Below are 16,791 nucleotides of genomic sequence, written 5' to 3' on the forward strand. Positions count from 1 at the left end.
ATGGATTATATGTAAATGATTATTTGAAGGTATTTATTGATACAGCAGTGCTAGGAAAGATGACTGTTGGCCAGCATTTATGTGACATAGCTAATACATTCCATTCTTACTGTACATTTTAATCTAGGAACGTGATTTTCAATTTCAACTCAGGAGTTTAATAACCATAATTATAAAACAATACAACTTTCAGAAGCTTCTACTTGATTTAATTTAATTTACATCACAAATTTATATACAGAAATTTCAAGTTGTTACCATAGATTTTATTACTTTGAATCCTTTCTCTAAAAGCAATTTCTGTAAAATAAGAAGTATATTCAAAAGAAAAATATTCATTACATTTTGGAATCAAATTTGGAGCTAACGCACCTATAACTTCCCTGCTAGTATACATCAAATCTAAGTGGATGATGTAGCTTCTCTAGATATTCTTTTCAGTTTGTGAGGGGCTTTCCATAAATTTTATCCGTACAATAGCAGCTGGCCTTGCAGTTGTCCTTAACCAATGGATGTTCACAACTTAGTGTTCTTTTCAGGTCATCACAGTTACTATAGACATTTTCATATTCACAACCATTGGCTGAAAAAAAAGAAATTAATACTTGATTATACCATTTCTCCACAGGAACAACACAGGAACAATACAAACTATACATTATGTTTAAACAGGGAATAGAGAATTAAGCAAACAATTATACATCATTACATTATGATGACCATTTCATATCTTGAGGAACATATAAGTTAAAATTTGAATAATTCATTATTTTTTAAAAATTTATTTAATTGAAAGGCAGAGTTAGAGAGAGAGAGAGAGAGAGAGACATCTTCCATCCCATTGGCTCACTTCTCAAATGGCTCAATGGCCAGGGATGGCCTAGGCCAAAGCCAAGAGAATGGAACTCCATCCAGGTGTCCTACATAAGTGGCTGAGTCTCAAACACTTGGGTCATCCTCTACTGCTTTCCCAGCTGTTTTAGCAGTGAGCTGGATTGGAAGTGGAGCAGTCTAGCTGGCAACTGGCCTTCATATGGGATACCAGTGTTGCAAGCAGTGATTTAAATCACTGTACTATAACACTTGCCCCCATTGCTTCTTTTAAATTTGAGTTTTTAGTCATGTTTTCATGATGAATTTACTGATTTTCTTCACTTGAGAAACAGAGGATCGGGACATAGCAATGTACAGAGTGGGGTAAGCCTCCACTTGTAATGCTGTCATCCAATATCAGAGCGCCTGTTTGAGTTACAATGGCTCCACTTCTGATTCAGCTCCCTGCTAATGTTTCTGGGAATGATGTACCCAAGTACTTGGGTCTCTACCACCCTCTCAGAAGACATGGAAGGAGTTCCTGGCTACTGGCTTTGATCTAGTTCAGACTCTCCCATTGTAGCCATTTGGGGAGTGAACTAGTGGATGGAAGGACTCTCTCTCTCTCTCTCTCTCTCTCTCTCTCTCTCTCTCTCTCTCTCTCCCTCTCTGTCATACTGCCTTTCAAATGAATAAATAAATCTTTTAAAAAGCAGAGTAAAACTAACTTAAATTAATTCACCATATCTGCACTGCCTGAAGTGGTAGCCACAAGACATGGGATTGATTAAGCTTGAAGTTAAACTAATTAAAATTAAGTATTTTAGGTCACAGTGACATTAGTTGCCTCCCAAGTGCTAATAAGCATCATCCCTATGGGTTACTATACATGGCAGTGAAAATGTTATGTATTTCCATTATTATAGAAAGTTCTGTTGGACACTATTGCTCTAGACTCTAATGCCACCAGTATTTCTATTTAGATGTCCCTTAGTGGCCAAAGACTCAACAAATTCCAAATTTAATCCATCATCTTATCATGCACAAACTTCACATTGTGTTGATATTTTCACAAACCTCTCCATTCAGTTCACATAGTCCATGGCACACCCAGATACTAAATAATTATAAGGACAAATTGGGAATCAACCAGAATTTGTTTCTCTATACTTTTCATCAACCTTAAACAAGTGCAAATAACAAAAACTATTCTATTTTTCCTTCTCTCATATCTGTCTCTTTCTTTTCATTCATTTTGCACTTCAGTAAAGATACCCATTTGTTATTAAGTCTGTGTTTATCAACAGTCTCCTAGCTGATTCTCTCCAAATTGTTTCTTTATATTGCTTCTTGGAGCTTTTTATCAAATTTGCCTTTTAAGTGTATTGTTTTAAAGTATTAGATAGTCTTTGAATCTGAAAATAAAACATGCTAACTTTGGAAAATGAATATATTTGAGGTACCAAATTACTGTTTAGGAATAGTCTTGCATCATAGAACAGTAATATATAAAAATGATATATGCTAAATGCAAATAGATGTTATCACGGGTTTGACTTCTACTCTACAAAGTTATTAAGATATTAGGGAAAGACATGCTTAATGCAAATAAATGAAATAAGCAACTAAGGGAGACAAAGGAATTAGTCTTTGACTTCAAACATTATTACAAATCATGTTAAAAATAATAAATCTAAAAAATCAAATAAATAAAAATTATCAATAGGATAGATTTCAAAATTCTTAGAAAATAACATTCAGCAAAGCTAGTAATATTTGATATTTTACTCCTTAGTTGATTTTTAGTTTATGTATTATCAGTTTTCTGAAGCACAATTATACAGTTCAGATAGAATGCTACAATTTAGTCAGGTGAATGCATTTGAAAGGTAAAAATTTGTGTGGCTGAATCAACAGCATTGTACATAATAATTTTAATAATATATCCCATTTAAACAAAAGTATCAACCCTTTTACTTAAGCAACAATGGAAAGAGACATTATTTCATATTTATGTAACTTTATTTCTTTGACAAGATTTTTTTGAGTCTTCTGTGAGTTAATACTAAATGCAGACCTGATTGTTTTTTACATTACATTAAAGCAATTTATATGAATTTCAATTTATATAGGAAAAGAACATTAGAGATCATTTACCTACCATTGTAAATAAAAAATGCCATATAAATACTGACTGAAGAACTCAAAACAAATTGCACAATAATAATAATAAAACACTAATGTAAAAAATAACACTTCACAAGTTCAGATTCTATCTGAATTGCTAATTTAATATTAAATTATCTATCAATGCATCACATTAGAATATATTGTAATAAAAATTGGATGCTGATCTCAGTTAATGAAAGCATATGAAGTTCACAACAACCACAACAATAGCAAACATGTCATGGAAATCGAGAAATTAAATGGAATTCCTTTCCAGGGTAAAAAATCTCTCATCCCCATAGGTCAATTACTCCAGTAAACTTTGGACTTCAAAAAAGATGTCTTAATCCATTACATTTATGTTGGAAAACAAAAGAACAATCCAAAGCCTGATGACCAACTATACTAAGAAATCAGACACCTCAAAGAAACGAATATGAATACATGCCTGCCTATATCTACCTACCAAGGTTAAATAAAGAAAATATGGAAAATCCAAACATACCAATAAAAGAAGCAAGATTGAAGCAGTAAGTGAAAGTGTCTCATTGAAAAAAGAAAGAAAAATCCCGTACATAATGGCTTTATAACTAAATTCTATAAAACATTTAAAGAGAAAGTAAATCCAGTATTTCTCGAACTTTTATACAAATATTGAAAAGGATGAAACTCTGCCAATTTCCTTTCATGAGGCCAGCATTACTCTGATACCAAAATCAAACAAAGGTACACCATGGAAAGAAAACTATGTACAAATATTCCGATGAACATTCTTAAAGCAGTACTAGCAAACAGAATCCAACACTGCATTAAAAAGATCATGCATCCTTATCAAGTGAGATTTATATCAGGGGTGCAAATATGACTCAACATTCACAAATCAATAAGTAATAAATCACAGTGACAGAGTAAAGAACAAAAACCATGGGATCATCTCAAGAAATGTAAAAAAAATCATTGGCTAAGATGCAATGTCCTCCAATTAGTGTGATGTATCATTTTTATTGATTTTCATATGTTAAACCATCCCTGCATACCAGGGATAAATTTCACTTAGTACAAGTGAATGATCTTTCTAATGTGTTGTTGGATTTGATTAGATAGTATTTTATTGAGTATTTTTGCATCACTGTTCATCAAGGATATTGTTCTATGGTGCTCTTTCTTAGTTGTTCCTTTTTCTGGTTTGAGAATTAAGGTGATGCTCGCCTTGTGGGAGGAGCTTGGGAGGATTCCCTCCTTTTCAATTGTTTTGAATAGTCTGAGAAGATTTGGGATTAGTTCTTCTTTCTTTATTTTTCTTTAAATTTTATTTAAGGTATACAGATTTCATGCATTCTTATATACAGATTCAGGAACATAGTGATACTTTCCACCCTACCCTCCCTGCTGCCCACACTCCCAATTCCTCCTTCTCCCCCTCCTATTTCCATTCTTATTATTACAATGATCTACTTTCAGTTAACTTTATACTCATAAGATTAATCCTACACTAAGTAAAGAGTCCAGGAAATAGTATGAAGAAAAAAAATCACTGTTCCTCAATAGTTGATTCAAGGGCTATAAATAATCATTGAATTTAAGTATCAATTTCATTCCTATAGATTACCTTTTATGTACTCCATTAGTTACCACAGACCAGGGAGAACATATGGTATATATATTTTTGGGACAGGCTTCTTTCACTAAGTACAATGGTTTCCAGTTGCATCTATTTTGTTGCCAACAACAGGATTTCTTTCTTTTTTTTTTTTTTTTTACATAAGATTACTAACAAACACAAATGCAGTGATTATTAAATTGAACTTGATGGTTCTAAAAACACCATGAAGAGGATGAAGAATTAGTATGATAAACTCCTTGGCATATAAAAACTTGCAATATTTTATGTTCCCATCTGGACTTAATCATCATCTATGGTCTTGCACTTTTAGGTTTCTGTTTTTTTTCTCTTTGGAAAATGCTTCTTTGGCATAATGACATTTATTTTGATGAAAAGAGGTTTTACATTTACCCCAATGAATTATTTCCTCAGAAACGTTTTCATAGATGCCAATATGTAGTGTGCTTAATGTAGTAACAAGTATACACAGATAGTAGATATTTCTTAGATTATGCACATTACCAGTGTTTTTAATTTAAATAATACATAGATACTAAACAGTGTAAAACTTCACTTAAAAGTACAAAGTGAGGGCCAGCATTGTAGCATAGTGAGTTCAGCTGTTACCTCAACACTGGCATCCCAAATGGGTGCTGGTTCATGTCCCAGTTGCTCCGCTTCTGATCCAGCTTCCTGCTAACTTGCCTGGGAGACTAGGATAAGTTCTTGGGCCACTGCAGCCCAGTGGGAGACCCAGACAGAGTTCCAAGCTCCTGGCTTCGACCTGGTCCAGCCCTAACCAGCCACTGTAGTCATTTAAGGAGTGAACCAGTGGATAGAAGATACCTCTGAATTCCTCTCTCTCTCTCTTTTTTTCTCTCTCTCCCCCTCCCTCCCTCCCTCTAGCTTTGTCTTTCAAATGAATAAAAATAAAATCTTTTAAAAAACAGGTTTTTTTTTGGCCTTTGAATAGCTTAAGTTGGTTATATTAAGAGGATTCTAAAAAAATGACATTTTATTATCCAGCAAATTAATCACATCAGACTTACTGCATAGTCCATTGTCACAGTGATCAGGGCAACTGCCACAAGGTTCTCCTTCTGTATAAGGTAAATATAGTCTGCTAGCATCATTCCCACTGAAATTTGAAATGCAAAATGTCAACTTTAATTTTTTTTTCTGTGTAGGTTGGCTTCAAAGTTAGCCTGAGTCATCAAAAATATATGAATATTCATTTAAAATTTTTGATTTTGTAAATAACTGAAAAACCAACACTTCCAAAGTGTATTCAAATGACAATACAAAGTAAGAAGATAATCTACATATTCACTTATTTCCTTGACCAAAATCTCAGAACTTGAGCAATGGAAATAATATAACTAGAGTTTAAATAATATAACTAGAGTTTAAAGTTATCAGAGTCTGTTTCCACTGTAGTAACAGCCTCTTCATATTCCAAAACATTTGGTCAAATTGCTAAGACCATCTATAACAATGTACTGGTGATAGAAAAAGGAGAAGATCCTGGGGTGGGGATAGGGGCAGAAGAGTGAAATAAGAAAATTATGTAAATTATAATTTTATAGCTAAAATTGAAAAATGTACACATTTTCATAGTGTCGATGAAAGTATATAAAGCCTCAGTGTAATTTTTTGACTCTTGCATGGGTGGTGATTTTCTAGTGTGCATATTTTTGGGGGAGGAGGTTGTACTTGGACTGCTTAAAAAGGTAAAGAACTGGTATGTGAATGAAATTTGTATGTTTACCAAAAATAATTTTGTTAGTTAGACAAAGACAAAAAAATTCCACTAACACCAGTTTCCAGAGTGTATTTATCCTACAAAGACTAGTCTGTACTTAGTGATTATGATTATTCCTATAGGTCATTATCTGAAAATACACATAAAAAATTCAGTCTCTGCTAGTGCCGGGGCTCACTAGGCTAATCCTCCGCCTGCGGCACCAGTACCCCGGATTCTAGTCCCAGTTGGGGCATCGGATTCTGTCCCAGTTGCTCCTCTTCCAGTCCAGCTCTCTGCTGTGGCCCAGGAATGCAGTGGAGGATGGCCCAAGTCTTTGGGCCCTGCACCCTCATGGGAGACCAGGAGGAAGCACCTGGCTCCTGGCTTCGGACCAGCGCAATGCGCCGGCCGTGGCGGCCATTTGGGGGGAGAACCAACGGAAAAGGAAGACCTTTCTCTCTGTCTCTCTCTCTAACTCTGCCTGTCCAAAAAAAAAAAAAAAAAAAAAATCAATCTCAATTGCACTTAGAAGGCAAGATGATAGAGCAATGTAACTGAAGCTCAGTCTTTCTGTATAAAATACAGATATTCCATGTGACAACATGGAAAAATCATGACATGTATGAAAGTGCTGTGGAAGTTTTCTCTTGCCTTCTTTCCATTATTACTCACTGTTTCATTATCAATGCCTAACTTCATGTTCCATTCCCTTGACCAGGCATTTGGATGCATTCTCCTAGGACCTTTCATTCTCTCTACTAAATATCAAAAACGTTTTGCTCAAAAATGATTTTGAGGATTGAGCTTCACAAACTGGAACCCTATTTAATGAGAATTATCTACAATTTCCAAAATCATGATAGAGGAAGTTTTAGTTGTGGGAACCTCTGTCTCTGGTACTAAAAATTTTCAAATACTAAAAAGAAAATAAAATTAACAGATTATTTGCAAATGTGTCTTCAGAGTAACTATAGGATTGTGTGTGTGTGTGTGTGTGTATGGTTCAAGCATAATATTCAAAGAAAGAGTAGGTTTCTGGCTAGAAATAAAAATCTCAATGGATGATTCCTTCCATGTTTTTGGTGGTAAATTCTGAGAAGCAGGGCTGGTATTGTAGCACAGTGGGTTAAGCTGACACCTGTGAAGCTGGCTTCCCAAATCAGAGCGCTACTTAACTCCTGACTGCTCTGCTTCCAACCCATCTTCCTGCATCTAGGAAGGGTGCAGTATATGGCCCAAGTGCTTGTACTTGTGGGAGATCAGAGTGCAGTTCCTGGCTCCTGGCTGTTGAGGCTATTTGAGGGCGTGAACCTGCAGATGGAAGACCTCTGTCTCTTTCTCTATGTCTCTTTCTGTTACTCTGCCTTTCACATAACTAATTGAAACTTACTAAAAAATAAATTCTGAGAGGCAAAGCCTTAAAACTATTATCTATTTGAGTATATTAGGCATCTCTTGAAAAGTCCTCGATACCTCTTATTAAATCATTTCTCAATGATAAAAATATGTCACTTTTAGGTAAACAACTATAGGAACATTTCAACAGAAATGGCTAGAATCACTAAAATGTGTCATTTCCTATTTGCTACTTCACCTTTACCCTGGCCTAATGTCAAATTTTCACCTTCTAGTGTGTTGACTGACCGCAAATTTATAATACACATCTGGAAAAATATATACTACATGTACTACAAGTACTTTTGAAGTACCTCTGATTATAGGAAGTGGCCATTGAGAAGGAACATAATATATTTTAGGCATACAGACAGAGAACTTCAGAATATTGTACTTGGAACCAAGAAGTTGGTAGAATGTATATCATCTTCAAAAGACTTTTCTAAAGACTTATCTCCTTTTTCTTTATTTTTTTATCTTTTTATTATATGATAATTTAAGAATATTAAACTGCATTTGGAATTATTAGCAGTAAATTCTAAAGCACATACTTACGGAGGACAATACTGGCAGACCATGAAGTGTTTTAAATATTCATTAGGACAGTAGGCATATCCACACCCAACATTGTAAGATGAGAACCAAACAACCTACACACCGAAAAGTGAAAACATGAGAGTACATTAGAGAAGAAAGTGTCAAAAATAAGTAGTAAGAAACCCAAAACTCAAAAGAATGTTTCTGATGTACTTTGTTTCTGTATGTCATATATATATATATATATATATATATATATATTGTTAAATTACTGAACCAAACTGTAAAGTTGTGAAAGTATTATATTTCTGTAAGCATTAAGTATTTTATCTATTCGGCCTGTTAAAAAAAATGCAGTGGCTATTTTTCTACCAAGAGCCTGAAAGCTCTTGGTAGAACCAAAATATTTACAATATGCCCAGGCTACTATATCCACTTAAAATAGCCCCCCACATTTAATATTGGAGTGAGTAAAAATTTAGAAAAACGTTCCTTATAGGACAATTGTGTTAGCGATTATTCAATTTTTCCTCTTACCTGAGTGTAATGTCCAACTACTGCATTGGGTGTCTTTGGCCCTACTCCAAAATCAAAATTAAGTTTCTCATCATACCAGGTTTGGACTGCTTGAGACCAACGTGTGGGGCCACTTGACATAAAAAGGTTCTCACCACAGCTTATATCTAAAAAGAAACAGATCCAAATACTAAATCATGCAATGGCAAAATACACACACACAGACTCACAGAGACAAACACACATGCACACGCCATTGATTTCTTGGTCTTCAGAGTACCCATAGTTGCTAACTTTTTACTAATACATAAGGAAGGTGCCATGGATCCTTATCAGCTATAAACTGAGCAGAAGCTAGATGTGCCCAAAACCTTGACTCTGGCCTCAACATGCAAACATTGAGCAGGTGGAATAGTCATCTTTCTTTAATATCTGCTCTGCCTGGAGTCATTTATTTACACATAGAAGTCTTTGCCTTTGTGTGCCTCATATGCACTCAGCTTTTTATTTTAAGCTTGTTGAAGGCAGAGACCAACTCTTGTCATCTCTGTTGCTTTCACTGTTACCCAGCAGAAATTTTCATATATAAAAATCTGAATAATGTTTGGGTGAGCTTTGAAAAACATCTAGGGGCTGGCGCTGTGGCACAGTGGGTTAACGCCCCGGCCTAAATCACCGGCATTCCATATGGGCGCCGGTTCGAGACCCGGCTGCTCCACTTCTTGTCCAGCTCTCTGCTGTGGCCTGGAAAAGCAGTGGAGGATGGCCCAAGTCCTTGGGCCCCTGCACCCACGTGGGAGACGAGGAGGAAGCTCCTGGCTCCTGGCTTCCGATCGGCACAGCTCCGGCTGTTGCAGCCATCTGGGGAGTGAGCCATTGGATGGAAGACCTCTCTCTCTCTGCCTCTCCTCTCTCTGTGTAACTCTGACTTTCACATAAATGAATTTAAAAAAAAAAAAAAGAAAAAGAAAAACATCTAACAATAAGTCTTTAAGAGCGCCTAACAGGAATCAAATGACATTAGTAGGGACAATTTTTTTTTTTAAGGTTATGAACTGTAATCAGCAAATCAGAACATCACAAGCCATACTCCCCCAAGAGAATTAAAGTGTCTTGTAGCCCATGAACTTGTTAATACTTTCTTCAAACTCTGAAATTAATATTTATGTTTATGTGGCTCTAAATGTAATGTCTGCTTGTTGCTTGAAGAGTACAAACTACTTTTCGATAACTTCTTTAAGAGGGAGAGAAAAGAGCTAAGTTTTTAACAGTAGACTAGAATTTCGAAGACCAGTTTTTCTAATCTTTCACTTAATGCAGTTATTCTCCGTAATTTTATTAGAACTATAATATGAAAATATAAATAACAACTGCAGGACTATCTTCAAAACAGGTAAGTTATTTGCTACTTTCCAGTTGGGCTATATTTATTTTTGTCATTTTAGTAATTGAATGAATATTCTCTCTAGTATTTCATCCATATGGTATTTTATCTTACGTCTTTATGTTCTTTGATGTATAGGTCATGTCTTATGGGTTCTTTTTCAATCTAATATAGTATGCATGCTAGGCACCCAAAACACACAAAGCACTTGACTTATGATCATAAAATATTAAAAAAAATAGCAATGTAAATGCTAATGTTATTTTTCCAGTAGAATTCAGGGACAATTTGACAAAATTCGACAGTTTTTATAAATACAAAAAAAGCTTTTGAAATGATAGTAAGCTAATTAATACCATGAAAGGTACTGGGTGAAAAGTCAAAAATTCTAGTTTTTAATTTCCTGTATGAGACACTAAATACTGTTCATTTTACTCTGGACAGTTGGTTTTCTAATATTTGAAGTAGAAAAAGAGGTGATTAATCACTTGCTTTACTCATAAGCTGGTTGAGAGGAATAACTGTGGTGCTGTATGAGACAGTTTTTATAAAAATGTAAAACAAGAGATATAAAGTGGTGGTTCTCAGATTAACCCTTTACACTGAGAGAATTTAGCTTGAGATAGGCATTAGAAGTAATATTTACAAAATTTTCTTAATGCAAACCATAATGTGATCTGTTATTACTTTATTCATGTATTTATTCAGAAAATGTTTATTAATTTACATACTGATTCTTCGATCCTCTCTGTTACTGTGTTGATATTTGCACTGGTTTGCCCACTTTTGGGCATTAGCTGCTGCTTCACTGTTCCATCTCTAAAATAAAGAGAGAAAAAAAGACATTCAATTAATGATTCAAACCTCTAAAGATAATAAATATCATCATCAGATAAGTTGATTCACATCATTATAAAGTTAGGTACAGGCACTTGTGATTTTTGTCATATTCAAAGAAAAATTTCACTGATGTTCCTTTTTCTTTTTTTTTAACGATTAAACAGTAATTTAATTGAAAGGATAAGAAGAGAAGAGAGTGAAGTGTTTGGCACTATTCCCAGAAGTGTTGGCAACTATTTACCCTAAATGGTATTGATCCTAAAGAGAAAGTATCTTCTTAAATCCAGATTCGGACCATGAGCACAAAAACAGGATGAATCTACTGGATGTCCAAAGATTTGGTTTTAATTCTTTCTTCACAATTTAAATAAGCCTACAAATTTCACAAGTTACTTAACCATTATAAAGCAGAATTAAGACCATACGAGCTAAATGAAATAACAAAATAGAGACAGAGCTTCATAAACCACAGTTATGAGATATTAACTGCCAGCTTCCTGTTCTTACCATAGCTGAAGCAAGCCATTCTCCTTACATTATTGTCTCTTACCATCTTTAGCATGTTGCTGGCCGGTGGATTGACTGACTTCCTTAGATCATTGTGTTTATTTACAATCTCCTGTTGGACTTCTATTAGGCTGGTTGACAAAGCAGCAGAAGCTTGATCCTAAAGAGAAATAAAGTGAGTCTAATTTTTATTATATTTGAAAGTATATATAGTAGTGAATGAGTTAGTTCAAGAAAACAAAGGTAATTTTAAAAATATGTTCAGTGGGGCTGATGATGTGGTGTAGTGAGTAAAGCTGCCGCCCGCAGTGCCAGCATCCCAGATGGGCACCAGATTGTGTTCCGGTTCTTCCACTTTCAATCCTGCTCCCCCCAATAGACTAGAAAGGGCAGTGGAAGATGATTCAAGGGCTTGGGCCCCTGTTACCCATGTGGGAAACCTGGAAAAACCTACTGGCTCCTGGCTTTGGCTTGGCCAGCCCTGGATGGTGCAGTCGTCTGGAGAGTGAACCAGCAGAAGGAAGATCTCTATCTCTCCCTCCCTCTCTGTAGCTCCGACTTTCAAATAAATATTTATAAAAGTATGTTTAGTGCATGACAATATTAGCTGCTTAGCATTACCAGTGAGTCTGAGCCAAAGCTACAACATTTAAATAGAAAAATGGTAGACTGAGAAGCTTTGAAGATGGGGATTTAATTCAGGCATGACAAATTGAAATCTCTTCTGAACATACAAATTCCAATTTCTGGTTTGAAAAAGGTCTTAATTTGATTCCTATAGATACATGCTATTATATATGCTATTATAATATTATTATAAACTCTGTGGTTTATGATGATATCTTTGATATAATGATAAAGTTACATGACAGGAATCATTAAGATATTCACACTCAAGTAAACTACAGTAAGTTAGTACAAAGGGTATGGGTACCTGATTCACCCTAGGCTTTAAAGAGAACATCCCTCTGATGCAGTGCCTGGTATTTAAAGAAATAGTGCTTAGGCTCAGTCCAAGAACATTTGTGATATTCACTACCGCAGTAGAAGACTTGTATGTATTCTGTAGCAAATTTTATGGGATCACTCAAAAGATAGTTCTATCATATTAAAAAACTTGCAAGGTCTTAGCAAGGAGCAGTCATTCAATTTGTGAACAACTGTTTATTTTGTGTTTTTTTTTTTAAGGATTTATTTATGTATTTGAAATGCAGAGCTAGGCAGAAAGAGAGAGAGAGAGAGAGAGAGAGAGAGGTCTTCTATCCACTGTTTCACTCCCCAGATGGCCGCAAAGGCCAGAGCTGAACCGATCCGAAGCCAGGAGTCAGGAGCTTCTTCCAGGTCTCCCACATAGGTTTAGGGACCCGAGGACTTGGGCCATCTTCTATTGCTTTCCTAGTGCATAGCAGAGAGCTGGATCAGAAGTGGACCAGCCGGGACTGAAACCGGTGCCCACTTGGATGCTGGCACTGCAGGCAGTGGCTTTACCTGATAGGCTACAACGCTGGCCCCTACTTTGTGTTTTTTATTAACAAAACTGTAACTGATAAGATTTTAAATTAGATTTTGGTATTTGAGTGTGGGTATGGGTGTCTAGTGAATGGATTAGAGTTGTGTGAATTGTTGGCATGAGAAATTAGAAGTTTGTTTATCAAAATAAGATCAGGAGGCCCTCTGATAAAGTTTTATATGAGATGTTGTAATAAATACTCCAACTCTCCACTCAAAATGAGTTTCCATCAATTTTTCTTCCTCATACTCAAGACTTACAAAAAATGATTCTGAATCTCTCAGACATCTCAGGTTCTAATAATTTTGTAAATAAACTCAAGGGAGAGTTAGCTTTTGTAAAGGATCACAAAATGTAATCTTTGTAGGAAATAAACTGTAAGAACAACACACTACTTAAATGAAGACTGAGGTGGTGAATAAAGTATCTTCAGATTGTTGCTTCAATTACCGTAACACAAAGACTATATTTACAAATGGCAAATGAGATTTTAATCAAGAGTCAATATTCTTCAGTCTACATTAGTCTTCCTGGCCTATGGCCAAAGAACTGTCTGAGAATAGACCTCAAAATGTGAAGCTTTTTGTATTCACTGGCTTCCTGGCTAGGACATAAAGCACTCTGTGTTGGTGTTATACCCCAACATTGAAGAGGGTGACATATTCTGCAACTCAAAATATTAAAGCAAGGAGGCATGTTAAAAATAAGAGCCTGGCCAGCGCTGCGGCTCAATAGGCTAATCCTCAGCCTTTGGCGCCGGCACCCCGGGTTCTAGTCCTGGTTGGAGCGCTGGATTCTGTCCCGGTTGCCCCTCTTCCAGGCCAGCTCTCTGCTGTGGCCCAGGAGTGCAGTGGAGGATGGCCCAAGTGCTTGGGCCCTGCACCCTCATGGGAGACCAAGAGAAGCACCTGGCTACTGGCTTCGGATTAGCGTGGTGCGCCGGCCACAGCACGCCGACCACAGTGGCCATTGAGGGGTGAATCAACGGAAAAGGAAGACCTTTCTCTCTGTCTCTCTCTCATTGTCCACTCTGCCTGGCCAAAAAAAAAAAAAGCCTTTGGGGGCCGGCACAGTGGCTCACTTGGTTAATCGTCCACCTGCGGCGCCAGCATCCCATATGGGTGCCAGTTTCTAGTCCCGATTGCTCCTCTTCCAGTCCAGCTCTCTGCTGTGGCCCAGGAGGGCAGTGGAGGATGGCCAGGTGTTTGGGCCCCTGCACCCGCATGGGAGACCAGGAGGAAGCACCGGGATCCTGGCTTTGGATGGGCATAGTTCCGGCCATAGCGGCCATTTGGGGAGTGAACCAATGGAAGTAAGACCTTCCTCTCTGTCTCTCTCTCATACTGTCTATAACTCTACCTGTCAAATAATTAAAAAAAAAAAAAGAGGTTTTGGCCAATGAGCATATGAATGTACTGTGAGAGTATTAAAAAAAAACCAACAAATTCAAGAAAATTTTTCATTTAAAAGTCAGATATATTCTCACAAGCAACTGTACAGCAAGAAATTATACCAGTGTAAGATTATATAAATATACTGTAGTTTCTGTGAGAATAACTTTGAAAAATTTCTTGGGCCATGAAGAATTTCACCATCTAAACTGTAGATGTGTAATGTCCAATAAAACTATAACTAAAACAGCACATATAATTTTGTTTTTTTTCTGAACACTTTAAAAAGTAGATAATTGAAATTAATATTAAGAGTACATTTTATTTAACTAAGATACCCAAAATATTCTAATTTCATCATGTTAGTAATAGTAAGTTTATTATTAGCTCTTTTATCTCCATTTTTGCATTGTCTGAAAATTTATGTATATTTAAAAGGTATATTCATCTTGATTCAGATAAATCACACTTTCAGAGTGTACTACCCTCCTGTACTATAATATTGGTCACCCTGCTTTAAACTTGTGTCATCTTTCCTGAGCAGGCAATGAAGAGTTTGTGGTGTGCCAGATCCTCTACATCTTTCTGTTAAAGACAGATCTAGTAGCTTTCTGTTGCTCTCAGAGCTTTATTAAATGGTGTTCAGCCTCATGCATACCTGATTCCCATCTGCAGGGAAGGATGGATGTAGCCCAGCAGCCAACAACAGCAATCCCAAGAGTAAAGCCATTTCTGGGAAAACAAAACACAGGCACTGAAGACTTACATTAGTACATCCTTAGTACATGAACTTCAAGTAACACAGGGAGGGGCCATAATGATCTCTGTTATCCCAGATGTAACAAAAGAACTGTCATGTGACACCTGAAGAGTGCTAGTGGACTCAGCTGTGGAAGCATGCTTCCAATAGGGACAAAAACAAAACAAACAAACAAACAAAACACTGGACTGGAGCCCTGAAAGACATCCATAAAAGCTAAGAACCTACTGCTGTGCTTCCCTCCCCACCCCGCCCCCCCAGGTCCCACAAACTTATCTATATAGCTATTCTCTGTAATTCTGGGAATGGGTTTCACATATCTACTCAGAAGTAGTAATGACTTCCAACTGTTACTATTACTGGGGTACATTTGCATAAGCCCTGGTTGGGTATCTTAAGCACAGACTACACCCTTATGAATGTACACTTATTGCCATCTCTTCAAGTGAGAAATTAGCATGTGCCATTTTCTTCTTGTCAGGACCCTGGCTCATTCATAGCCATTCTTAGAACCCATGACAAATTCTCTAAGACAGATCTGCTTTTCTTTCAACCCTCCACACCACACTCCTTTACTTTGTCATGCAGCCGAATTTCTCAGTTATTCCCTTTCAAATCTTTATCGTTAGAATCGTGTCTCCCATTCCAAAAAGCCAGTCTCCCTCTGGAGCCTAAAACAGAAGGCAGTAGTTTGACATCTCACTTTTAAGGAGTTACTAACCCTACCTCTATTAACACTATCTGTTCACATTCTTTGCCTCACAAATTCAATTTCTTAGGATGTAGAGAAAATAATAAAAACATTAGGAATGATTTAGGTATGAATTTTTCATCATATTATTTATGAGGATAAAATATTATAAATCAATTACATATTCAATAATAGGGAGAGGAAATGTTTAAATAGACTAGACTGTATCCCATTGAGGTATGTTATAGGTAAAAATTCCTATGATTCCATGGTGCTTTAGTAACAAGAAAAATGTCTGTTAAAATTTAAGTAAAGGGGCCAGCGCTGTGGTGCAGTGGGTTAAAGCCCTGGTCTGAAGCGCCAGCATCCCATATGGGCGCCGGTTCTAGTCTTGGCTGCTCCTCTTCTGATCCAGCTCTCTGCTACGGCCTGGAAAAGCAGTAGAAGATGGCACAAGTCCTTGGGCCCCTGCGCCCACATGGGAGACCCAGAGGAAGCTCCTGACTCCTGGCTTCAGATCAGCCCAGCTCCGGCTGTTGTGGCCATTTGGGGAGTGAACCAGCAGTGGAAGACTTCTCTCTCTCTCTCTCTCTCTCTACTTCTCTCTGTAACTGTCTTTCAAATAAATAAAATAATTAAAAAAAATAAGTTAAAAAACTACAAGGTCAGGGACCTTGTAGTTCAGTAGTTCTGTTGCTGCTTGGGATAACTACACCCCATATAGTGGTGCCTGGTTTGATTTCCATATGCTCTGCTTCTAATCCAGCTTCTTGCTCATGTACTTCGGTCCCTGCCACCCACATGATAGACCTAGATTGAGTTGCAGTCTCCTGGATTTAGCCTACCCCAGATTTTGTTTTTGTGGATATATGGGAAGAGAATCAGCACAAGAAAGATCTCTTTCTGTGTCTGTGTATGTCACCTTCAAATA

At 36.7% G+C, this 16,791-nt stretch overlaps 1 protein-coding gene across 1 annotated transcript; it reads right to left on the minus strand.

The window, feature by feature from the left end:
• Positions 1 to 437: 437 nt before the first annotated feature.
• On the minus strand, positions 438 to 15,139 carry LOC133756540 (cysteine-rich secretory protein 3-like). Its single transcript, XM_062187209.1, has 7 exons — positions 15,068 to 15,139; positions 11,552 to 11,668; positions 10,893 to 10,980; positions 8,799 to 8,944; positions 8,280 to 8,374; positions 5,635 to 5,723; positions 438 to 583 (listed from the first exon to the last, which is right to left on the minus strand). The coding sequence occupies exons 1-7, from the start codon at positions 15,137 to 15,139 to the stop codon at positions 438 to 440; spliced, it is 753 nt and encodes a 250-aa protein (XP_062043193.1).
• Positions 15,140 to 16,791: the final 1,652 nt, after the last annotated feature.

Source organism: Lepus europaeus, chromosome 3 (assembly GCF_033115175.1).
Source record: "Lepus europaeus isolate LE1 chromosome 3, mLepTim1.pri, whole genome shotgun sequence".
In the NCBI taxonomy this organism is placed as follows: domain Eukaryota; kingdom Metazoa; phylum Chordata; class Mammalia; order Lagomorpha; family Leporidae; genus Lepus; species Lepus europaeus.